This window comes from Condylostylus longicornis, unplaced genomic scaffold, assembly GCF_029603195.1.
Source record: "Condylostylus longicornis isolate FDR11 unplaced genomic scaffold, ASM2960319v2 ptg000009l, whole genome shotgun sequence".
Taxonomy (NCBI): Eukaryota; Metazoa; Arthropoda; class Insecta; order Diptera; family Dolichopodidae; genus Condylostylus; species Condylostylus longicornis.
Genome location: NW_026577978.1, coordinates 36,957 through 64,017, shown reverse-complemented (window position 1 = coordinate 64,017; position 27,061 = coordinate 36,957). Strand labels below are relative to the sequence as shown.

Sequence of the window (27,061 nt, the reverse complement as noted above, 5' to 3'; positions counted from 1 at the left end):
ACTTCATCATTAATTCTTCAATCAACGCTTGAGAGTGATTCATATAGCGATTAAAATCGTTAATAATTAATTAAAATATAAAGAAATAAATAAGAAAAAGTGATTGCCTTCAAATCCATTTTTTTTATAATATGCCACTGAAAATAAGAATGAATACTACAACAAAATCAGTTTTTATCTCTTGAGATTTCTTATTATTTTGACTTAAAAAACTTTAAACATACCATAACATTCACAATAGCAGCACAGAATAATCACGCTGTAATCACGGAGTAATTTAATAATTTATTTGATCTTTTTTTTTCTTTAAATTTTTATATTATTACAACTATTTTTATAACCATTATTGGTAATATTGTATAGTACCTACAATAATAATAATAATAACAATAATAATAATATCGATTAAATTTATCACGATTAAATTTACACCCTCTTTTCATGGCAACATAAAAATATTATTGAAAATTCTTTAAATGGTAAAATTTTATAACCATACAACGATCATAGTATACAATATTACAACATTCAAAAAAGCTTCCACCACATACTAAACCATTAAAAACATATTGTACCTAACTACCTACCTGTTTAATTTAAAACAAAATTAATAGTATATTGCGAACGATCGGACATCAAAGGAAATAATTTTAAACATTATTATTAAAATTGGAAAATACCGGAAAAAAAAACAACATTTAATTTCTCTTTATGCAGTGAAAATATTTAAAAAAACAATAATGATAAAATTTTTATAAATAAATTAAAAACAGTCAAAGGCAGTCATATTTTTTTTAAATAACAAAAAAAAAAAAAAAGAATTTTTATTTATGAAAAAATCAAAATTAAAATCAGAAAACAAAATGAGTGTTTTATTAAGAAATGTTACAAATAGTATCTGTCATGCATTTAATGGTCTACCACAGGATCAAGAGGGATCTGTTAATAAAACGAAATTAAAAGTAAACAATTGTGAATTTTATAAAAATTAAATTAAAAATTAAAAATATTATTTGTTTAAATAATTAAAATATTTTTTTTTTCAATTTTAGGTATTAACAGCAAATATTGCAACAGTTTTAGATTTATATGGATTAGAAAAAGGATTAGATCATTTTAAATCGACAGCTAGTTTAAATTTTAAAAATTTTCATGAATATTTGGGAAAAGAAGTATTCGGTTCTTTACCATCCAGTTTAACAATGAAAGAATTAAGAAATTATGAAGAAAAAATTGATGAAGTAAGAATTACAATTTTAGTTTATATTTAAAAATTTTAAAATTTTTAGAAGTTTTCGCTTCAGCTAATTAAAACTACTTTTCTATATATTGTGAACTTGGTTACTAGAAAGTGAACTGTTACCGCCCGAGCGTGTATCTTACTTTTTTATTCACTTTCAAATCCGAATTCTAAGTATTTTTTAATGGATGTTTCACTTTTCCAATAAGATTACTAATTTTTTAATTGGATTTTCGCATTTTTTGTCAAATTATCTTTTGTCAAACTTTCAAAAACAAAGTGAATAAATTTTGTATGCATTTTAGAGAAAAACGAGATACGTAATACCAAATAATTCTTCTCACTCGAAAACTACATTATACAAGTATTTCATAGTTACTCACTATCTTTTCACTTTCCGAGTAAAATAGCGAGATAGACGATTAGGCCCTAAGAATTCACTAAGAACTAGAGGCTAAGAGTTTATTTGATAAAATTTAAGATATTTTCAATTAAAACTTCCTCATCTATAGTTGATTATATAATTTGACCAATCGAGAATCTTAAATTCGTCAAAACATTTATACTGGTATATTTTGGTTAACATAAATTTAATATTTCTTTCTAGTACCCAACTATGTATTCGTACATATACAAAACACATATAATTTATAAAAAGGCATTAATTTTTTTCCATAAAATTATACTTCATCGAATAATAATTTTGAATTTAAGGTGATCTACATTTAAACCTATAAATTATAATTTACTTAAAATGATAATTTTATTTTATGTCAAAAAATGACTACTTTTTAAGTAAAATTTTCAACATGTTTGAAAAAAAAAAATTAGTTTATTAGTTTTTCTCTGTCCCACTCTCCGTTTATTTAATTTAAAAACATTTTTAGATTCTGCAAAATGCACAAAAATAGTGACTTTCTGTTTTTACTTTAAAATAAGAAAGTGGTCTTTGAAAGTGGTTATTATCTTTAGTTTGTTGTTTTCCAAATATTTAATATAATTTTACTTTTAAATGAAAATTTTTAGCAGTTTGCAAGAATTTTGTAAGTTATAAGATCTGTTAGATTTGCAAGAAATTCTTTTGTTTGTAAGAAAGTTGTAGACTTTGTTAGACATTATTGAATAATTCCAGCACCTTTTCCTTACAATTTAAAGCCTATTAATATTAGGAAATTGTTCTAATATTGACTACTTAAGGAATAATTCTGAAATATTTTAGAATGTCAATGCGATTATTTAAACTATTTTTAAATTTTAAATAAAAAAAACGTTTTTCTTTTAAATAAGAGGGCTTGTTAAAAGGAAATGTGCTAAACTTTATACACCATTTGGTTTAATTCTAATTTATTTTTTTATATTAATTTGCAAATTTAATATTAAGTTTGAATTCTAATTTACTAATATTTTTATTAAATTATAATAAATTTTTTTTATATTTTAGATTTGCTGGCTTATATGTAGATCAAAGTTTACTTTAAAAAAACGTAGGAGTTTATTGGACACCCAGATATATAAATTATTTCGTATATTTTGCTTATTAAGTGATTTAAATGTGATAAATATGGATGATGAGAATAGCATTTGTGAGGTAAATGAACATTTTTCTAAAATATACACAAATATATTATAATATTATATAATAGATAAAATATTTCTATTCCAATATTGTTTTAAAAATATAGAACTCCTATAAATATGCACACATACGTAGGTACATATGTTTAATTAGAAATTTACTGGAAATTTAATACAATGTGGGAAAAAATTTTTTTTTCGATTTTGAATATAATTTAAAATTAAAATGGAAATTATAAATATGGGAAGAAGATAGTTTTTTTTTATTTTCAAATTACCAAAACGAATTCCTGATTTAGTTGATTGTTAATTCAATATTGAAGAAATCAACTTGTCCACACTTTTTTATAACCTAAGCTATTAGGAAGTGAATAATATTAAATAAAATTTTTTATTTCTTGTTACCTACATTTAGAAAATGGATAGGTAGCCTATTACAGAAAATAATAAATTTATTATTAAAATTCCCATCTGAGGAAGATATTCATTTTCATTAATGTAAAAAACTACCAATATGAAGTAAAATAATAATTAAGATTTCTATGTAATTTCAGGTTTTGATGCATTCATCAGAAGTATACATTGTATTACAACAAGTTCTTAGCGCTCTCGGTCTTGATACCGAAATTCTTGATGATAAAAAAATGCAGAGACTTAATGAAACTGGAGCTTTTTTCAATTTCGATGAATTTTTAGAATTAATTGATACAAAATACGATCATAGAGATTTAATTGAATATAATGAATCGCTATTTGAAATCATTGAAGACATTTATCAAACTTATATTCGTGATATTATAAAAAAAGGGTATTTATTACGTAAAGGATATCTTTTACCGACATTTAAAGAATATTGGTTTATTCTTCAACCTTATGAAATTTCATATTATAAAAATCATTATGAAAAAGAATTATGTGGAACAATTACTTTAGATCCAAAATGTTTAGTAAAACCATGTACATCGAATTCGAGTAAAATTGAAAAAGTTTTAAAATTTATTTTATCATCTGGTGATCATAATTTTGAATTAGCAACACATGACCATAGAACACGAATGCAATGGATAGCTGCACTTCAATTGGCAATTACATATTCAACGGGACGTGAAGGTTTTCAAAGGGATTTAGTAACAAAACGTCGATCTAAAAGGGAAACAGAAATGAAAAAACGAAAAGAAGAAGAATTACTACGTTCAAATCATGTTCAGGAAGTTCAAAAAGCTAAAATTCAATTAGAAAAAGAAAAAACAGCACGTCTTGCAGCTGAAGCACTAGCTAGAGAAGATTCTCGTCGTGTTGCTGAACTTGAAGATATGAAACAAACATTAGAGAAATTACTTGAAGAGGAGATACAAGCAAAACGTGATGAAGAAATTGTAAGAGCACTTCAGGCTAGAGTTTTGGCAGAAGAATGGGAAAAACGTGAAGAATTGGAAAGATTACAGCAAGAACAAAAAGTTCTTTTAGAACAAGAACGCAGTAAACGAATTGAATTTGAAGAAATGCAAAAGAAAAAAGAAAATGAATTAAGAACTGCAGAAAATCGTTTACGGAAATTAGAAGAAGAACGAAAAAAATTAGATTTGGAATTAAAACAAGCACGTTATAAAATAATGCGATCTGAAGAAAATAAAGAAGATTTAGAAGCAAGAATGGATGCTATGTTTCCAATTTTAAATGGGTTAAATAAAAACGGTGGTATTAGAAGAACACATTCTTTTGTAGATACATTAATAGATTCACGTGAACGTCCTACAAAACTGGAAGAAATAAGAGCAGCAACACTTAGGAGTAGAAAAATCAAACATAGTTCATAAAAAAATTTTAATATTAAATTTTTATACAAAAATAGACTAAATATTTTTCTTTTTTTTTCTAAAATCTTATTAACATTTGTATAAAAATATAAAAAAAAATAACATTTCAAAATTTTTGATTTAATCATAACCATCATAACTTATGTGTTTTAACAAGATTGTCATTTAATTCTTTTTTTCTTTGTGCAGTCAGTTGTTATTGTCTATATAAAATGATACAGGATAAAAACACAAGAACAGTGGAAACTTTCGAAAGGGTAAAATAATAAACTAGTCTAAAAATCATACAAATTTGTTAAAAAAAAATTTCAATTTAATTTTGAACAAAATAAATGCCAATTTTTCATTCTTATTTTCAAGTTCATGTAATAAAAATAAAAAAAAATTCAAATTATTGCAAGCCTTTCTTAGCGGCTTCAATTAATTCTCTGGAAATAACTAATCTCTGAATTTGGGAAGTGCCTTCATAAATTTGATAAATTTTGGCATCACGCATTAATTTTTCAACTGGATATTCTGAATTGAATCCATTACCACCAAAAACTTGTACAGCATCTGAGGCAACTTTATTTGCCATATCAGACGCAAAACATTTTGCAATTGAAGCAAACATACTTTTTTTAGGTGTTTTATTATCGACTTCAAAGCAAGCTTTTTGCCATGATAAACGGCCCAATTCAACACCCATTGCCATTTCAGCTAACATAAATGCAACAGCTTGATGATGTGCAATTGGTACACCGAAAGTTTTTCTTTCTAATGCATATTTAGTAGCCTCATCCATAGCACGTTGTGCTAAACCGACAGCGCCAGCTGCAACTGGAGGCCTTGTTTTATCGAATGTTAACATAGCAATTTTAAATCCAGCACCTTCACCCATCAAAACATTCTCCTTTGGTACTCGAACATCTTCAAATGTAACACCACGTGTATCAGAAGCACGTTGACCCATATTAATTTCTTTACGGCCTGGTGTTATACCAGGTGTATCACGATCAACTATAAAAGCAGTGAAAGCTTTGGAAGCTGGACTTTTGGGATCAGGATTTGTTCTAGCTAATACAAAATACCAATTTGCAACTCCACCATTTGTAATCCACATTTTTTGTCCATTAATTATATATTCATCTCCTTTTTTTTCAGCTTTCGTTTTAATACCACTTACATCTGAACCAGTTCCAGGTTCCGTTACACAATAAGCCTAAAATTTAAATGCAAACAGTAAATAAAATGTTTATACAGTATCGAAAATATATAGCAAGGTAACAAACTCACCGCTAGTAGTGGTTCTTCCAGTAAACGCCCTAAGTATTTTTTCTTTTGTTCAGCATTTCCAGCTAAAACAACAGGTGTTTGCTAGATATATAAATAAAAAAAGAAAATAGTATAGCGATATACAATTAAAAATCTAATAACATAATTAAAATTATATAATTTTGAATTTACCCCTAAACATGTTCCTTCAATAGCTAATAATATTCCAGTGCAGCCCCAAGCCAACTCTTCAGTTACTAGACATGAATCAAAGGCATTTAATCCCATACCGCCAACGTCTTGAGGTATATGACCATTCATCAAACCAATGCTATGTGCTTTTTTGACTATATCCCAGGGGAATTCTCCAGTTCTATCATGATGCGCTGCAGCTGGTGCTATTTCTTCACGAGCAAATTTTCTTGCTAATTCTTGAATATCACGTTGCTCGTTTGTTAATTTTAAACTAAACCCAGAAGCTGGTGTAGAATAAGCTCGCCATTGCTCAGTTACTTGTGGTACTATTTTCTTTAAATTCTGAAATTTCCAAAAAAATAAAGTTTTTTTATTTAAAATATTTGATAAACGAATTATTTTGAAGTGAATAATTTGATAAAAGCTATACATTAGTTAATTTTTCTAAGTCGCATAACCAGTAAATAAAATTGCAATAGGTTATCTTAAAAATAAAACTAATTGATAATACTAGGTAGGCATTATGTGGCTACATTATAAAATAAATAATATTATAGTCTGGGTACTACCTAGATATATTTTATGAATACATTGTTATACATAATGTATATATATTGTTGGAGTGTTTACAAAATATACGGTTTAAAGTCCAAAGGTCATTGCACCGAAATAGCAAATCTAATACTCCGTAAAACTATAAGGGCTAAAGCTATGCATTATATTTCTACAATTTATCTGTTCTATTTAATGTTGAAATAAATAAGCGCATACTTTTATCAGTTCCAAATTTATATTTTTGTATTTATAAGTAGGTCAATAAAATTAACTTACGCGTAACATATTTTTAGAAATCGAGGATTAAATTAATTATACAAACAAATTTAACAAAAATAATTAAGTAAATAAAGGAAAAATGAAAATTTAAAATATAATTTTATTATTTTATTTTAATGCAATTTCTAATTTATATGGATATGTAAGCTACACTTTGACTTAACTAGAATAACTACTTATTTAAACTATCATAATCATATGAAAATGAAATGAATGTCGAATGCAAATCAGGGTTGAAATTAAATTGATTTCCACAAACCTCTTTTTCTTTAATTCCAAAAGAAGTCACACTAAAAAAGACAATTTATTTTTTCTGGAAATTTGAGAATATAATATTTATTTTGTTTTAATTTTAATTTATTCTTTTAATAATACCGATAAAACCAATAAAAAAATAAAACTAATAATAAATAAAATTGACAATTTAATATTTAAATCAAAAGAATATTATTAATAATATTAAAGTATATTGTGAATTGCTATTGTGAATTCAAAAACTGTTCTCAATTAAAACTTGTTCTATTATTGAGAACATGCTATAATAATGAAACGAGTGACATCTTGAGTGTCAAAATTGAGATATCCACAATCCACACTTATTGTCAAAAATTGATTATTGGTAAAAAGGAAAAATATAAATTTAGAAGAAAAAGAAAAGTGAAATTTTTTGAGAAAATTGATATAATTATTAAAAATAAAATTAAAATTAAAAAACAATTTGTGATGAAGATAAAGTTCTCAAAATAAAATAACTTACTAACATGTCTAAAACAGTTGATTTTGATTACACAAAAGTGAAAATAAAACGTGAAAAACCAAGTCCACCAAGAAAAAAAGAACCAGAGGAGATTATTGATGAAATAATTCCTACCTTATTCAACAGTAACTCTAAAAGTGTGCAAGAAACTGATGATAATATTGATAATAAGAAAAATGTGGAGCCAGTAAAGTCGTCAAATGAAATTCTAGCTGAACTTTTTAAGGTAAAATAAGAAACCAAACTGCTGGAACAAAAAATATTCCGAATTACACACACACGTGCATAATATTAAATATAACAATTTTCAAATGTATTCGTATGTAAAAATATGTTTATATTAAATTTAAATTCATTTTCATATTAAGTTATGAATTTATTTCCTTTTTCATATTTGATTTGGTTTTTCAGGTGTTTAATGCAGCTCCACCAAAAAGTTTGCTAAACGATGAATTCTTGTTGAATAAAAAACCTAAAAAAAAACATAAGAAAGAAAAAAAACACAAAAAGAAATCTAAAAAGAAGGGTAGAAGTAGCAGTGATGATAGCAGCCAAAGTGATATTTGTACCCCCAAGGATGACAAACATAAGAAGAAAAAAAGAAAGAAATCTAAACATTCAGAACATCATAAAAAAATTAAAGTAGAAATTAAAGTTGAAAATAATAAAGACAAAGGCTCCACATCGAAAAAAACAATCGAAGAGAAAAGCAATTCGAATGATTCTGAATTTTCGATTTCTGATTATGATGAAAATGAGTTGCCAAAATCGCCAATAGCTAAAACCAAAATTAAAGTAGAAAAAGATGATAATTTTTATAAAAAATCTGTTGATGATAAATCTAATTATGAGTATTCAAAAGAAATTCCTAACAATAACCACGGAACTAGTAAAAGTAAAGATAAGGAAAGGGATCGACAAAAACGAAAACATACAGAAAAAAAGGAGGTAGAATCTGAAATATCATTGTCTGATGAGGAAACATATTTGAAAGAGAAAGAAAAATATAATGCTTTTTATGGTAAAAATAAAGAATTAGACGATGACAAGAAAAATGATTCCAAAAAGGACAGTAAACCAAAAAGTAGAGAAGAAAATGAATTCTATAGAGGAAGTCGCCTAAGCAGTCGAGATAGAGATCGCGATCGGGATCGTGATCGAGATCGTGAGCGAGATCGAGATCGTAGAAATTATAGAAGTTCTAGTCGAAGTCGATATGGGAGAAGCCGATGGGGTCGAAGTAGATCGAGAAGTTTAGCAAGGTAATTAACTTTTCCCTTCTTTATATTTGAATTTAAATATGTTTTTTTCTTTATTCAGATCGACATCTAGATCTAGAGAATTAGGAATAGATAAAAAACGTTTACTAGAAATCGCCAGAAAAAATGCGATTTCTATGTTTAAAAAAGGTGCTCTACCCGGAACACAACAAATGAGTCAAGATATTAAAGATAAAGTACTAATGAAAATGAGATATGGCGGAAAGACCGTAGAAGATTTAACTGATTTTTGTAAAAAACTATCTAATGGCGAAAATTTAAATGAAATATCAGATTTATCTTCTGATGACTCTGATCATGATAAAGATGGAAATGAAAAAGCTTTTGTTCATCATCCATTTGTAATTAAAGATCGCGCACCCATTGTAATGAATATTAAGGTATGTATGGTTATCTCTTTTATATAAATTTGAATTACATAATATATATATACATAGATATAAATTTAACTTCTATATTTCTTTAAACTGTCAGAATTCAGTACCGATCCAACCAAAATCGGCAGAAGAAACTAAAGCTTTGTTAATGCAATTTCCGGTTTCGTCTGGTCAACAACATAGATTAAATGAAAGTGAATGGGTTCCAGTTACTCCGCCTAAGACTGAAGTACCAAAACCAATGCCAGTTGGTACTATAGTACCGACTGCATCGAAACGTATGATTCAACAACAGCTTTCGGGTATGCTCAATTAACAAAAATTTCATTATTAAAGTTTAATTAAAAAATGATGTACTCATCAAAAAATTAAAATTTTTTTTTTAGCACAAATACCTAAAACTATTTTTGGAAAACCGATACCAGCTGATCAAAAACAATTACCGGCATTTGTATCAGTAACACAACAAGCAAATAACTTAATTATTTCCGATAATGATGGTAATAATGTTGCACAAGATTCCTTAGCAAATGGAACAGAACATATTTTAACAAATTCTGTAAATTCAACTATACCGCCAATATTGCCTGTTCCAAGTTCACTGCCACCAATAAATTCAACACTTCCAATTTCTACACCGATTTCAGTTCCACCACCAATAGTACAGAATATTCCGCCACCAAATCCTCCACCACCCTCACTCATTCCACCACCATTACCTGCAAAAGATAGTATTTTCCCGCAACATCAACAGGTAATTTATTTTAAAAATCCTTACAAATAGGAATGCGATTTTAAATATAAATATCGATTTTAAACAGAACTTAGATGTGGCTTCAATTATTGGAAAACGTTTAAATGCTATGCGCCGTTTACAAGAGAATCCAATGGATGCTGAGGCTTTAAAAATTATGTATACAGCACAAAAGGATGTAAACATTAAATTTCTTTTTTTAAATCTTATATCAGCAAGGTTAATTTCTATTCTATAATTTTTAGATGTCAACATGGGCTAGTATGAAACAGTTACCGGGTCAATTTACTGGTAGTACAGGTGTTAATGTTTTAAGTGCAAGGGAATTAAGCGGTGGTGTAAAAGCTTGGGCAAAACGGGTTTGTCTAACTATTTTACCTTATATATTTATATGATTTTTAAATACATCTATTTATATTCTTTCGCCATTTTTTTTGGCTTAAAAATTAGTGCCATTTTAATTTTAATATGAATTCCTCAATTAAAAATAGTTTTTTTTTGTTCGCGTCACGTAAACAATATTTCAAAATTTAAAAATTTTTAAAAAACTTACACACTATTAAGTTGCTGAAATTTGAATTTTAACAAACAAGAAATCGGAAAAAAATTAGAATTTCAAGTTTTCATCTAACTTTTTCCAAAATCTAATTTTTTTATTAGACTATTTGAATTGTCATTGAATATTTCTTTTCTAAACAACATTTTACATTTTAACAATGTGTTGTTATTTTTAATTTTTTTCTGACAAAAAATATTTTATATATGTTTGCCTTATCATTTTCATGAAAAATGAATCCATAATATAAAATAAGCTACTATTAAATATAATAATTAAATATCAAAAAACAGTATATACTAAAAAACATTTCATAACTTTTAATTAATAGTTCTGTAAGAACGATTAAGAATATATTTAGCATCGTTATTGCTAATTGAAACACGTTGATAAAAAAAAAATGAATCACTTAAAAAATTAAACCAAAAGACTTGGTTTGTTACCATTTAGTTAATTTTCTATTTCAAACTGATTAGAAATCAGTTTAAAAAATTCAATATTGTACCTTGAAATTAATTTTAAATTGTAATGAATTGTACCTTAAAATTGTTACTTGAAAATAATCTCAATTTTGTAAAGCAAAAACCCATTAATTTTTCCATTTTTTTTTATATATAAATTAAATAATTTCAAGAAAACTTTAGATAACTTCATCGTGAACGAAAATTTAATTAGTTATTAAAAATTTCCAGTTTTAATTCTGTAAAAATCTTTTGTAATACATACTCAAATTTTATTGCTTTTAAATGCATGTTTAATTTTTTTCTTTAGTTTCCAAAAGTATGAGATTTTACGTCCCACTTAAAATCATTTTTTCTATAATAAAACAAGTATAAATAAAATATATTATGTAAATAAATTTTATAAATGCATAAAATTGCTAAATTTTTTATTAGAAAATTCAAGCTCTGTATTTAAATTCCGAGATTTATTTTTTTTTATCATTTGTGTTGTAATTTATATTAGAAAAAAATTAAATCTAATTTTGCCCTATGATTTTCTGCTTTATATATGATTTATCTTTAATATTTAGAGATATTTCGCAGAAATTTGTAGGGCAAAACAAAATACATACATATTAGAAAATTATATTGAAATTTGTTTTTAAATTAAAACAAAGAAAAAAAAAAAACATGAATAAAATAATGAAAATGTATGTTGAGGCAAATATTTAAAACAAATGCTTTTTAAATGTTTTTCCTGCAACATATATCAAACATTTTTAAATAACAAAGTTTTCAATTTTAATCAATTTTATTTTGAAGAAACAAAAATAAATCAAATTAAATAACTTATTTAATGAGTAGTCAAAAATAACGTTTACAAATAATTGTTTTACATTCCTTTTAACTTTTATTCTATTAAAATATTTTCATAATTCAAAATATAATTTTATTTTTATTATGAAAATATCAAAGAAAAAAAAAACGAAAAACTCATAGAAAACCTTTAACATTTGTAAAACAATATCAAAAACTTTGTTATCTAAAAATGTTTTTACAGATTATTAAAAAAATATGTAGTAAAAATTCACAAAAGTTTAAAATGGTGCCACGGTGTAAACAGGTCGAAGTTCTCAATGTTAATTTAAAAATATTATTTTCTAATTCAGTGAAAATAAATCGACTGTTTGTGTAAGTATAAAAATAATGATGGAAAACAAAAAAAAAAAAAAATTAAAAAATAAAAAAAAAAGTAATATTTAATATTATTTCTTGTAGTTATTAAGGGAAATACATATTTTTTTTATATAATATAATATATTGATTTTGAATTTATATTAAATATTGATTACAAAACATATTTTAATAAATTCAAAATGAAATTTATATTGTTCTTTAATGGACCAAAATAAATACTCTACCTACTTTTATATCTATCCCAAATATATAATAACTTTTTCTTACAAAAAAAATTAGTACATATATTTATATTACGCACAACTAATAATAGTATTTTTAATAATTTATTGTAATAGTTTAATAAAATGTGCATTAATAAAAGTATTTTTTTATTTTTAAATAATAAATTATTTTTTTTTTTAATAATTATTTCGGTAGGATCAGTTAATAAGTTCAGCACCGGTATCTGGTGGTATGGGTATGCAACTTTTACAAAAAATGGGATGGAAACCAGGTGAAGGTTTAGGACGTGAAAGAAACGGTGCATTACAGCCACTATTGCTTGAAGTAAGTGAAGAAAGCATAAGTTTATGTTCAAAGATTTGATTTTGATATACAATTCGTTTATTTTAAATTTTGTTTAAAAAAATACTTTTAATTAGTTTGTAAATTCGTTAAAAGTTCTAAGAAAAAATTTTCCAATATAAAAATATATCGGTAACAAATTACAAATATGAATTAAATTCAAATATTCTGCTCATGGAACATAAGCTAAACACTTTCCACTTCTTTCTATTTTTTAGGTAAAATTAGATAAACGTGGTGTAATGGCAATGGAAGAGGTAAAAAAAAAAATAAAATAAACTTAAAATTTTTAATATAAATTTATAGTTTAAAATTAAAATTTTATAAATTAATTTGTTCAATTTAAAAAAAAGGATCCAACAAAAAGACGTATTAACAATCAACCATATCAAAAGAGATCTAAGAGAATACAAAATAATACGATATCACAAGCAAAAGAAGCATTAGAAACAAAACACCCAGTATCATTACTTGGAGAAATTGCATCGAAAAAACGATGGACACCACCATTTTATGAATTGGTTGATGATAAAGGGCCATCACATAATAAAGCATTTATATTTAAAGTAAAAAAAATGTTATTTTATTCAAAAAAAAAAAATTTTGTAATTTAATCTAAAATTTTTTGTTTTAGGTTGTAGTTAATGATATTGTATATCAGCCAACATTATCATCTTCAACAAAGAAAGCTGCAAAAGCTGTTGCAGCAAAATATTGTCTTCAACAATTAGGTGTTTTACCAACTACAGCTGTCGTAACACAAACAACGCCAATGACTGGTACAACAACAGCAACGAACTCAGTTACTTAATTTAATTTAATTGAAATTTAAAAAAAAAATTATTATTATTATTTTAGTACTATGTAAAAATTAAATTGAATTAAAAATTATAATTTTTCATTCTCTGGCTGTTTATAAACAAAAAAAAAATATTTAAATTCATACATACATAAGTGTAGCGGTAGTAATATTATGTATGTGCTCATATGTATTATATACAATTATTATATTACATATATACAAATTGTTATTTAAATCGTATATATATTTTAAAAACTTAGAATTTACATACAATTAAGATAATTAACTTAAAATAGTTATTGTGAAGAATTTATGATTAAAAATTATTTAAGATAATGCAATAAAACAAAAATTGAAAGTAATTATTTTAAAATGTTTTGTAATTTTCTAGAAAGTTTTTTATAAACAAAATCGTAATTAAATTTAGATTTTAACATAAAGCAAGCATTTCCCATTCACTCTGGAAAATTGAAATTTTTTAATAGGTTTTCTGTTTTAATTTATTTGGATTTGGTCTTACATCTTTTTAGACTTTTAAAACAAAATCGTCTTTAAAAAATGTTGAGTAATTTTTTTTTGAAATTATAAAGAACTTTTGGTTATTTTTGAATTTTTTAAGTTAATTTATTTTAATTACAGAAGTTTTATTTTGTTAATGAATAAAAAGTCAAACTTTAAATTAAAAAATTAAATTTTAAGTCATTACAACATTATTATTACATTTATTTACAGTTTTGAGCACATTGCAAAGTGTTAAAACGTAATTTTTACAAATTAATTAATTAATTTAAAATCTATCAATTCCAAATTAATTATTAATTAAAAAACAGACTTTAAAAATTTTTTTTTCCCTTAAAATTGACTAACACAGTTTAATTATTTTTAATATTGATCTAATTATTATATTACTTTTAATCAATTTCCTTTTTTCAATTAAAACATACAAACTAATATTGTTCAGACATTATCATTACAACTAATGCTGACCAACCAGTAAAAGGATGACAACCAGAACCTTCACCTGTTTTATCATTGTATTGTTCCCAAATGTAACCGGTCCGTTTATATTCCTTGAATATGTTATTTATTATATTTTGTCTTAGTTCTACATAGATTTTTTTTGATTCTTCACTATACGGTCCAGGTTGTGACCCATAATGATAGAGTGCTTTTAAAGCTAAGTAATTGATGTTTATCCAAATTTGACCCCGCCAATATGGCGGATCATGTTCTGTATTCCATTTCATATATAATGGTGAAGTTTTAGATAAAGAACGTATTCCAAAATCTGTCCACAGTTTTGTTGGATCACGCATATCTTTTAAAATTTTATGTAAATACGCTGAGTTGGGATCTAAAATTTCTAAAATGAATGGGAACAGACTAACATAACCAAACGTTGAATCAACATAACGATATTCAGGTTGTTTTGTTACTTCACGTATCATTTCCGGCTGCTGGTAATGTTGCAATTGTTCTGGCGTAGGTTGGGGTCTTTTTAAAGAAACAGCATCTGTATGAAGACCAAAATCTGAATAAGTTTCAGTATATGGGCTTAAATGCATTTCATTTAGTAATGTGTTATCCGACAAATATGAATATGTCTCCCAATATTTTATATCATCACGTCCAATTATAGATGAAAGTTCCGCCATAACCCCAGCTGCTAATGTTATCCAACACCTTAAGTCAACGTGGCGTTCTTTATCTGTTGGATGAGATGCTCTTGGATAATCATCTAACCCTGAAGTTAATGTTTTAGGATTTAGCTCTTTAATAGAATTTTCATCACGACCATGCCATCTGTACGTTCCGATGATTTCTCCTTTTTGTGTAGTATTATACCAAGTAAACCATGCCTGCAATCTTGGATATAATCGTTCTAAAGTAGAAATTCGCTTCTTGGTAGATAACTCAACTCGATGTTTTGTCAAAATTTTTTTCAAAACCATAAAGAACGTTGGGGGGTTGGCATTAGTATTTCGTTGTGTAACAAATTCTTCAGGAACCTTAGCTAACGCTTCGACACCGAGAATTTGTTCACGAGGTATCCAACCTTCGACATTTATTAAATCGAACCAATGGCATAAGATATCTAGCTCAATATCCAAATCCCATTCCGAAATTAAAAGACCATGGAAACCTTCATCCCACAAAAAACCTCTAGGAAAAAATGATCTCGATGGTACTGCTGTGTACAATGGAGCTTTCCAATAAGGTACTGGTTCCTTGGTGTGAACGCTTTTAACGCGGGATGATCCATAAAAATATCCTATACCACCGAGCATATTACTCAATGCAGCTTTGGCAAAATTAATTTCATCTTGTGAAAATTTCTTATTTTCTAAATTAAAAGTTTTTTCAAATTTGTTGTCAAATTCATCTATTTTCTTCTTCAAAAGTTGTGTATAGTCTTCCCCGATCGGTGGATGCGGTATAGGTTCATTTCCATAAAATCCTGTCACAGAATTATATGATATATCTAAAGTAAATGGCGTATTTACAAGCAATTGAATAGCTATAAAATTCGATTTAAGTTTTTCTCCGTTTTGTCCTATCAATGATTCTCCAGCCAGCGAAATTACTTTTTTACCACTTTCAGAATTTGTTAGACGTAAAAACGATTTGATTGTTTCAGTTAAATGTTGTAAGCTTGGTGCTACGGTACTTAAAAACGATTTATGCAAAACTTTTCCGCTTATTGTATTCAAAGTTAATTTAAATTCACCCAATCCAGTTGTTTCACCTGATATTTCCGGAATTTCTGATGAAACATCTTGCCATATATGACCGTTTGTTTTTTCATCAAGTGCTACATACCAAATTAATGAAATCTAAAATTATAGATATTTTATTTAAAAAATTAAATAATAAGCAAAGCTTATTATACCGGATCTTTTATTTCAGGATTTTTATTCTTAACAGCTATTCGTGCACTCCAATCGCCTCCATATTGTTTTCCTGGTATTTTTATAAATGAAGTTTCTAGTACAATGTTGGAATCATGGATTTCCTGTAAACCAAAAGATCTACCATCATGTCTGGTCCAGCCATATTGTTGTAACTTATCTCCTATTTCGCACCAATGTCTAAATTTTATAAAATTTTACTAAAATGCAATATGGAATATCTTAAAATATCAATACCTAATGCCCTCCCCACCAGGTTTGAGTCTATAAGGAAAATACCACATTAATCCCATCACTAATGAATAGGGATCCCGTGTTTTAAGTCCAAAATATTGACCAGGCCTATATGATCCCCAATATTTCTCTAAATCCTCTAGCCCAGTTCTTTCAACCATCTAAAAATATGCAACACAAATTAAATTTTCTTATTGCAAAAATCAATATAAAACTATATTGGTAATTACTTTTTGATTGTCAAATGGAGTATTCACTCTTGTTTCTAAATAACCTAAGTAACAAAATACTGAAGCAATTAAAAGTGCTAAAGATCCAAAAATTGTCCACCACCGATTATAAAAGAAATACTTATTATTGGATATCGATGGTTTTACGGGAGTTTGACTGCCTGTACTGCTACTGCTTGTATTATTGTTCATCCGAACTTTCTTTTTGTCCTTTTCATTATTGTTCGGGTTATTAGGACTAGTAGCATTTTTTCTTTGACGTGCCTACAAAGTAATAGATTAATTTTATTTAAAGTAAAATTTTAATTTGAATTTCTGAATATTAGTGCAAAAACAAATAAGTTCATATCTTTGTGCAAAAATTTTAATGAATCTTAATTGATTTCATATTTTTTTAAATAACAAAATAATTACCATTTTCAAAACTACAATTGAACTTAATCTTAGATTAATTTGTTAAAACATTTCAGCTAATAAAAGTTACAATATCAGGTAAATAAATTCATATAAACATAAATGTTTTGGATTTATGTTTTTCTAAAAATACCGTATTACTACGTCAACAACGTCAAGTTGTCAAAGTTTTGTTTTTTGTTTTTTCTTGTTTTCATAAAGAATTAAAATTGACATTCATTATTATTGTTAAAAATAACGTTCGGGTTGCCAGATTCATAGATATTGGATTTGATATCTTATTATACATGCTGCCGATAGGGTTGAGCTCATTTCATACTTGCAGTTTTAAGATCAATTGCAATATGGAATCGCAGATGGATTTTATTATTCTACTGTACAGTGCTGAAAAATGGATAAATTTAGTCCGTTTTAGGTCGATAAGTTGATGGAAAAATTTTCAGAAACATTTTCATAGCAATAGTAACATTTCATTGAAGAAATATTGAAAATATAACATTTGTCAACATTCCAAACCTTTTTCTAAAATAAAGCCATTTTCATACAAAAAAATTATCAAAAGTTGTATTGTCTTGACCACTTTCCCATCCTCTCATTTTTTCCACTTTCTTCTCATTAGAATAAAATAAGTAAATTAGACGCTGCTGTTGGTTGAATAAACAAAGAAAAAAATTAAAATCGAGAGCTTAAGTAGGTGTATGTACAGTCGGTATATAGATGGAAACAAACAGAGTAATTATCTAAAATACAATTTCACTATCCATACCACACTTCCTTGCATAACTATTTCATTTATTACCCTAATTCAACAGAAATTGTAATTTTGTAAATAAAATTATACTCTTTTTCATATTATTCTTCAAAACTAAAACTAAATAAAAATAAGGACAATTATGAACTTTGAGAGAAATACATGAACACAATAATTCTTTTTAATAAGTAAGTAATGAAAACTTTATTCTTTTAGAAATATAGAAATCCTTTATTTGTAAAAACTTGCAAAATTACCTAACTTAATGTTATTTATTTAACTTAATATGCATATAAAGTATACTTGTATTTTTAAGCATATTATTTCAAGTATTCCTATTTTTCACGAATTACTCGCCAAAAAAAAACATAGATAAAGTCACATACATATATATTAAATCAGCTCTCGAATTAATGTATACACATGTGTGACTTATGAACAGTGTTCCCACTCGGTAAAAACAAAATGTATCCAGCTTCGAGAAAAAAATGTATCCAACCTCTTAAAATAGCCTTATTATACTAAGTCGTCTTATTTTGTACAAATTAACCCATAATTAATATTAATTTGCTTTATTCCACAATATGAGTTTTGTTATTTATAATAAATTCTTTAAGAAATCACATACAACTTTTATTACATTTTAAATGTAAAGGTTAAGGTAAGAAAAACAAACGAGTATGTATATGTTCTGTAGTTGTTGAACTATGCGGTAAAAACGGTTCAAATAGAAGGAAGAATAAAATAGAATGAGTCGAAGAGCCAGCAAATAACATTTATTGAATGTTATTTATTTTGAATGTTAGCGATTTAATTTTATTAGCATTTTAACTGTTTTGTAATATTCGTTTAGTGTTTGAAAAAAATATTATCCATATTTCAGCAAAATTGTAAAATTTAGCCAATTTCGGCATTTTAGCACATTTGAGTAAATTTGTATCCAACCTGAAATTTATCCAAATGGATACAATTTGTATCCAAATGGGAACGCTTTTTATGAATGCATTGTCTGATTTGTCTATTGTCGCCTATTGTAAATAAAAACAAAAAAAAACTTCCTCTTTTCCAATAATACGTTAAAGTAAGCGGTGTATTTATTAGTGATTAGTGTTGTGATTACCAAATATTAATAAAAAATACTAAATAATATTGTGATTACCGAAATTTACTAAATAATTATTCAAATTATTTTATATTAAATATAATAAAAATTAAAATTTTTTAAAAAGGAAAAAAAAGTAAAACAAAAAATAGAATTAAAAAAAATACTACTTTCTACAAAAAAAAAATTTATATAAACAATAAAATAATTAAAGAATATAAACATTTTATTATATTTAGCGCGGACTCCTATCTATTCAACAGGTAAGTAATGCATTTTTTTTATTTTTTCAATAGTGCCCTAAAATCCTAAAATCCTTATACAATTTTATGAGTTTTATTTAAATCGTTTAACTTTGAATTAAAAAAAAAAACACTTCCTTTAAATGATTAACCACTCATTATAGTCTGCTAAATAGTATATACATATGTATATATATTTGTATATATTAATAACACATTATAAAGTGTTCTACATTTTCATTTCTTCTGATCTATAAGTATCAAAAAGATATGTGCGAAAATTAATTATTATTTAATTTTTATATTTTAAATTTAAATCCAATTCAATTATATTTTTTTTTATTTCCTTTAGCATGACTTCCCTACCTCGAAAAGCAGGGGCTTCAAGTGCCGCAAGTGTAAGTATTTTTCTTTACTTCTATAATATATAAATTATATATTAATTTATTTAACATATATTTTTAGGGTTATCAAGATCTATATGAGCGCCATTTCAGAAGGTCGGTAGTTTGGAAGTATTTTGGGACGAGAGGCGACTCCACTGTTTGGTGTGGGCTCTGTTTGCGGCAAAAGTACGGGGAATGCTGGAGAAAACCAAAATTATTAAAAAAACACGTTTTAAAAAAGCACTCGGTCGTCATAGACGAAAATATGCAAACAGAGAGAAATCCGTTTGCAGCAATTTCGGAGGATACGACAAGCTCCAGGTAAGTTTATGATCAATATACCGAAAATAAATTAATTAATTTTATGTATTTATATAGTATATCATCAGTAGCCTTACCGCCAGACACCCCACAGACACCGACGTTAGTCCTACCGACAACAACACCGACACCGACGTTAGTCCTACCGACAACAATACCGATACCGACACCGACATTAGTCCTACCGACAACAACAACGACACCGACAGGAACTGAACCGAGAACAACACCGACACCGACATTGACCCTACCGTCAGGGTCTACATGTATAAGCTGGTTACATTTCTTTCAATCAGCTTTAGATATGGCTGTTAATGTAAGTGCACTGAATAAACATTATTTTAATTAAACTATTGTCTTGATTCATTATATGTTTCACAGGTCAAGCAAGAAGACGCACTTTATGTAAAAATAAAAGTGTTAGAGCCAAATTTAGAAATCCTAAAAAGATATGAGGACCATAGTCGTTAGTGTTTTTTAATTATTAATAAAAAAAACCAAAAAAAAAAAATGTGAGTTTTACTTTTTTTTAAAATTGTGTATAATTACATTAATATGAAATTACCTTAAAACTACTATATACAATGAATAACAAATAAAATTACCTTAAAACTAAACTGCTATACAATAATATTTACAAGCTTAAAACTACTGGAAGCCGCACTACATTAATAGATTTCGAGAGCAGCAAACCGTTTACTAGGCTGAAAGTGGAAAATAAGCGAATTACAAGCATTGGGATTTTGGTAAAAAGGGATACAATTAAACAATGTGGGAGGCAGCTTTAATAAAGAACGTTGTGTTGGAGGTTTGGGAATCATAAAATTGGATCATTTTTTTTAGCTTTTTTTTAGATGTTCTAAATGAGCATACACTAAGGGTGAGTATGTGATGGCATCAAATTTTGGGTACTGAGTTTTCGGTTGAAAGACACTTCTCCATCGTAGGAAAACCTAAATAAACTATTTTTTGCGAGGTGTCGGTGTGTGTGCATATCATATTGGTCATTTATGTGTGTGAGTCTCATATTAGTAATATTTTATTATGTAAGTTTATTTCGGCTATGTCACGGATTGATCAACTTTAGGGATGTATCAGGCCTCAACAACTGGACCTTTTTGCGATTTTACGTTTTTGTGCATAAAAGGCAAATAATCAACTAATTTTCTTTAAATATAATATTTAAATTTGGGGATGTTAAAGCAATGAATCTATCAGCCTGATCGTATAACTCGCTTATTTACTCACTTTTTATTCACTTTCAAATCTGAATTCTCAATATTTTCTAATGAATATTACACTTTTCTAATAAGATTGCTCATTTTTTCAATAGATTTTTGCATTTTGCTCGCAAATTATCGACTGAAGATCTCAATTTCAAAAACAAAGTGAATAAATTTTGTTATACATATTAGAAAAAAACGAGATACGCAACACCAAACAATTCTTCTCACTCGAAAATTACATTACACAAGTGTATGATAGTTATTTACTTTCTTCTCATTTTCCGAGTTAAATAACTAGATAGATGATCAGCCGCTATTAATTTTTTTGGAAAAACTACGACTCGGAAACCAAACTTGGGGCCTATTTTACATTTTTTGCTGTATCTACGGAACTAATTGATGGAATTTCTTGAAATTTAATATTTGAGTTCTAGAATTTGCATTTATTGTATTATGTTAATTTATAAATTATACTTTATTTATTTGTGGTTGTATTGAATTTTAATAAATTCCGAAATTAGTTATACAACATTAAGTACACATGTACATTGTTTTATATGGAATTTTGAATTATCTACATAATTATATACATAAGTTTGTTCATACGTATGTACATGATATACTCGAATTTAATTTTTAGTTTATTTGCTTACAATCAGTTATATATGTATGTCAGTACATCATACATATGTAAATGTATGCCTATTACTATCTAGTGTAATATTATGACATTGGAATTTGGATAAATATTAAATTTTTTCGAGATCTATACGACTCAATTATTATACTACATCTTTAATTCTTACTTATACATTTATTTATACGTAATATTCATTAATACAAATAACATATGATTTGTATTTACTCCCCTTATAAATGTGCTTATATACTCATGGACATTCATAAATACATATATGCAAACATACACTTGTATTATTTCGTTATTTCTTTAATTCCGAATTGATACTGTTGAGTGTTGATAATAATAAAAATCCAAAAAAAAACACAATGTTTTTTTAAATTCTTTCACTTTTTCTGATTTCTGATTACCTGGTGTAGAATAGGATTTCGGTTTTCAATCAAAATACGGTCGCGTGTTTATTTCGCCTTTCGCTGGGTGAGCTTTTTATTTTCTTTATTGTAAAACGATTTGTTTCAATTTTACTTTTTTCATTTGTTTGTATTGATATAAATACTTCAACTAAAAATATAGAGGACGTTGTTATCCAATATGTTTAATGTTTTTTTGCCTGCTCTTGTAGTCTATTTGAATTTAATGTTCTATTTAATTTGCAAGGCAATTTCAAAAACAAATGAATTAATAACCTAATAAACTTCTCATTTATAAAATAAAGTACATAACGTAATTATTCTTGTTTTATTATTCATTTGTTTTCATGTTTTTCGAATAAAATAAATGAAAATTCAAATAATTAGCTATTTGCTTCCAGTTTCTTATAATGCATGTTAAGTGTATATCATTTGGGTCAATATGTGTATGTATACAATACGACAAATTTTGGGCATTGACGGTTAACGAGCGTCATAATATAAAATTTCTCGTTTCAAGCTATTCAAATTCAACTGAATTCAACCAGAGCTACTAATTCCACACTCACATAAATATAAATATGTATATGACTGAGATTGAGAGAAATATTCTGTGTTGTACGTAAAGTGTTTGTGTATTTTCTATTTTGAAATCGAAAAAAAGAAATTAAATCAAATTATTATTTTGTCTCTTAAAATGCCACAAAATACTTTTGGATTGGAGAATTTTTAAACGACGAAAACTAAAAAGAAAAAAAAAATATAAAAAAGGGGAGCCTCTTTATTTTTATTTTCATTTTACAAGTAAGCATTGGAAAAAGCAATGGCGTTTTTGTTAAAAGGAAAAAAAAAACTTTACAAAATTTTGCAGCAAGTGGAATAACATTTCTAGAAATAATGGGGTAACAGAAAGCTTAAAAAGTAAATTCTGTAAAAAAAAACACTTGAAAAATTATAAAAGCACAAATAAAAATTTCTCTTTATTTTATTCGCTTAATATTTTTAAATGCATACACAACACAACAATAAATTATCTGTTTTTTTTTTTATTGTATTGTAATGTGATGTTTTACTCGTATTGGAATAACACTAATAAAACACTACTAACAGTAAATGAGAAATTTTTAAAAAAGTTAGCAAGTAATAATATTTTGTTGAGTAAATTTTCGTTGATTTCCTGTTGGCGCCATTTTATTATATCATTTTGTTCCTGTTCGAATTGTTGTATTTGTTGAATATCGAAAAGAGAAAATTTATTTGTATTTAATTTATACAAGTATAACAAAAGAAACAAAATGGAATTAAAGAAAAACAAAAAAAAAAAACTATAAATTTTTTTGGGGAATTTAATTTTTACTTTTATGGATGTCTATTATATTATGGTGATTTGAAAAAATACCTCTTTACTATAAGTTTTATAAATTTTGTATCACGTGATATTAATGAAAAAAAAACGACCCACTTGAAATTTTATTATGAATCTCGACAGATATCGCAGTATATATTATTTATGTATACGTACGTATATTTTAATATATGTGGATATATGTACGTATTCAATGAGACTAATGAACATTTTATATATATATATGTACATATGTAAGTACATATCTACATATTATACATACATATGTATGAAATTAAATTAATACCATTTTTTCACAATGTAAAAACATAAATACATATGTACATACATATATATATGATTTAAAATTTCGTTATAAGCTTCTTGAAAAATTTTTTATTAAATCAATGTCATTTTCACTGTTATACTTTACATTTTTATAAAATATACCTACTTATGTATACATACATATATTGTATAAGCTTAACGGTAAAATATCGGATATGTTTGAACCAGAAATCAAGTGAAGTACCATTATACCATACTTAAATTATACAAAAATGTTATAAAAGTGTTATAAAACTATTATAAATTATTAGAAATTCATAATTTCATTATACCCCTGCACAAGTATAATTAATCAATTACAGAAGGGTATTATAAAATTATTTCTGTATACTTAAACATAAAAATCTTAAAATTATGAATTATAATTTTCCCAATATCCATAATTGGACTTGCATTTGAAGTATTTTTGTCTTAAGCGCATTCATTATTTACATACATATAAATACATTAATATGTATATGTACATATCTATATACATAATTTCCGAGTTTTTCGGGCCTTAACAATCTTTTTCCAAAGGTTTTGCATTGTAAAGTATTCTCATATTGCAAACTCTTCATTGCACTCAAATATAATATACATATGTATGTATATACATACATATGTATATACTTAGCTATACATACTGAAGTACATACATACATAATAGTACAAAATAGTTAAGCACATAATGCGATTTATCTTTCATAAAAATTTTCTTCAATATTTTCAACCAATAAACTTTATAGGCACACCTAAAAGTATATAAAAAATATGTATCAAAAACCGTACTATAGGTATATATACAAATAAGAAAAATAAAATTATGATGCGTAGTAGTGTCATTTTAACGATTTGATTATTTTTTTTTTATATCCGCCATAAATCCTGGTCACTATCGTAACGTCACTTAGTTCTCATTTCGCCCGGCGATCATAAATGAATTTTATCAAAAGCAAGCCAAAAACTATTCGAATATTTTTTATTTTATTTTCACATCATAAAATTGAAATACCGAAAATATTGTGGAAAAAAAATGTACGATATAAAACTTTGTTATACTGGATATGTTTGTATGTACAACTACCATTTTATATTAAGTTTATTTTTAACTACGAAAATATAAAACTGTAATATATACATAGTATAGTAAATATAGACATCATAGATATGTTTATATTGTATTTATAAATCTATTATACTTAATACTTTTGTTTTTGTACTTATTTTTTGATTTCGTTTTCGAAAGCGACGTATAAATTTATAAAGTTAGTGATATAAATAGATGTATTGGGCACATTTAAGGTACATATGTATGTTTAAATTTATAAGTAAATTTTATTGAGTGCACATACACTGTACAAACACTTCAAATATATATATATATATACATATATATATAATTATTACAGTTTATGAACATAAGGCAGAGTGATAATGCAGCTATGTATGTACATATATGTTTAGATAGTTTTTTTTACGGTAAAGGTGGATAGTGGAATAATGTAATATATATGATACTGGTGGTTAATATCTTTATTGCCACTTCAAAAGGTACAATTATTGATTTAAGTGAACACAACTGTTCAAAATATGGTACACAATTATTATGCAGAAATTATAAGTAGAAAAATTTTTGAGTAATGTCATGAATTTCAGGAAAATTTTTAAACTTAAAAATTTAGATTGCATATGTATGTACATACATATGTATGTATTTTATAAACAAGTGCACCGCTAATTGATCAAAGCGTCAAAACTTAAAAACTTCGCATTTTTCGTAAATTGTACATATGTACATATTTATATAATATATGTATTTTTGTTTTGAAAAAGATTTTTATAAACTAAATCCTAGGCGACTTGGGGGATTTTCACATGATTTTTATTTGTACAGTCTTTACAAACGTAGGACTACCTTCCATCGTAGTATTTATTGTACATTAACTTGCATACCTTAGTATCCGATACTACCACTTTACAATAAATTATTCAATTTCAATATGTTATTCAATTTCCTACGGGTACATTTATACATACACGTGAATGCTTAAAGCCATCTCAAAATTACCAAATGATAAATTGCATGTTGTTTGGTTGTGTACTTTCTTTTATCATTTCATGACGTCGAAAAAGATGTGGTTTTTTTTCATTTAAGTGTGTAAGTAGTCAAATATGAGCTTGTAATCTTATATTATCAGAAAAACATAATTACTAAAAACTTATACGTGAAAATTATATGCTATAAAAAATTATCGCGCGCTAATGATAAATTCATAATTTTCTATGTAAATACATTTGTCGTATATACACAATTTGTTTTTCAACTTTTATTTAAGTAGTGTACATATATATTAAAATTATATCGCACACGAACAAGTTATCCTACATGCCTAAATATACACTTAAAATAATAACATGCATGTACTTACATATATGTACATACACACATAGATAAATTTAAAATGGGCGCGGAATTCTCTTACAAAATATGCATTATTATACAGTTTATAATATGCAAGTGTACTTAACTCACTATATGTACTCATGTAGTTATGTATATTTTGTATGATAAACAACTTTACAACATTACAATCAAATTGGATACATTATACGAGTTACATACTGCAAACAAAGTATGTAGAAGTTAACATACCACACCAAATGATACATACAATAAAGAGTACTCACAATAAATTCATAATATGCTTTTACTCTTAATTATAAACTGGTAGTATAACACTAATGTAATGTATTTAAAATGGATTACTACTTTTAGCAATAAGCATTTTAACATAGTGTTTATTTAAATTTTCAACTAACCGTTATACTATCTTCATTCTGACATAATCGCTTTTAATGTAATGTTAGTTTAT

At 26.0% G+C, this 27,061-nt stretch overlaps 4 protein-coding genes across 4 annotated transcripts; 2 read left to right on the top strand and 2 right to left on the bottom strand.

The window, feature by feature from the left end:
• The first annotated feature begins 222 nt into the window (after positions 1 to 222).
• Positions 223 to 4,638, top strand: LOC129618525 (differentially expressed in FDCP 6 homolog). The gene is made up of 4 exons (XM_055533319.1): positions 223 to 962; positions 1,053 to 1,241; positions 2,682 to 2,828; positions 3,370 to 4,638. The coding sequence occupies exons 1-4, from the start codon at positions 831 to 833 to the stop codon at positions 4,630 to 4,632; spliced, it is 1,731 nt and encodes a 576-aa protein (XP_055389294.1). The 5' UTR covers positions 223 to 830; the 3' UTR covers positions 4,633 to 4,638.
• On the bottom strand, positions 4,623 to 7,078 carry LOC129618526 (medium-chain specific acyl-CoA dehydrogenase, mitochondrial-like). Its single transcript, XM_055533320.1, has 4 exons — positions 6,913 to 7,078; positions 6,079 to 6,423; positions 5,908 to 5,988; positions 4,623 to 5,833 (listed from the first exon to the last, which is right to left on the bottom strand). Exons 1-4 carry the CDS (start codon positions 6,919 to 6,921, stop codon positions 5,024 to 5,026), a joined length of 1,245 nt encoding a protein of 414 aa, XP_055389295.1. The 5' UTR covers positions 6,922 to 7,078; the 3' UTR covers positions 4,623 to 5,023.
• A 471-nt stretch (positions 7,079 to 7,549) lies between these two features.
• Positions 7,550 to 13,993, top strand: LOC129618531 (protein Son). Its single transcript, XM_055533334.1, has 11 exons — positions 7,550 to 7,898; positions 8,084 to 8,934; positions 8,993 to 9,332; positions 9,427 to 9,631; positions 9,716 to 10,083; positions 10,151 to 10,261; positions 10,329 to 10,442; positions 12,700 to 12,828; positions 13,065 to 13,103; positions 13,200 to 13,412; positions 13,481 to 13,993. Exons 1-11 carry the CDS (start codon positions 7,677 to 7,679, stop codon positions 13,655 to 13,657), a joined length of 2,769 nt encoding a protein of 922 aa, XP_055389309.1. The 5' UTR covers positions 7,550 to 7,676; the 3' UTR covers positions 13,658 to 13,993.
• Positions 13,994 to 14,361: 368 nt separating this feature from the next.
• Positions 14,362 to 17,588, bottom strand: LOC129618575 (uncharacterized). The gene is made up of 5 exons (XM_055533410.1): positions 17,436 to 17,588; positions 17,022 to 17,285; positions 16,795 to 16,952; positions 16,539 to 16,737; positions 14,362 to 16,482 (listed from the first exon to the last, which is right to left on the bottom strand). The coding sequence occupies exons 1-5, from the start codon at positions 17,436 to 17,438 to the stop codon at positions 14,596 to 14,598; spliced, it is 2,511 nt and encodes an 836-aa protein (XP_055389385.1). The 5' UTR covers positions 17,439 to 17,588; the 3' UTR covers positions 14,362 to 14,595.
• Between the last annotated feature and the right edge of the window lie 9,473 nt (positions 17,589 to 27,061).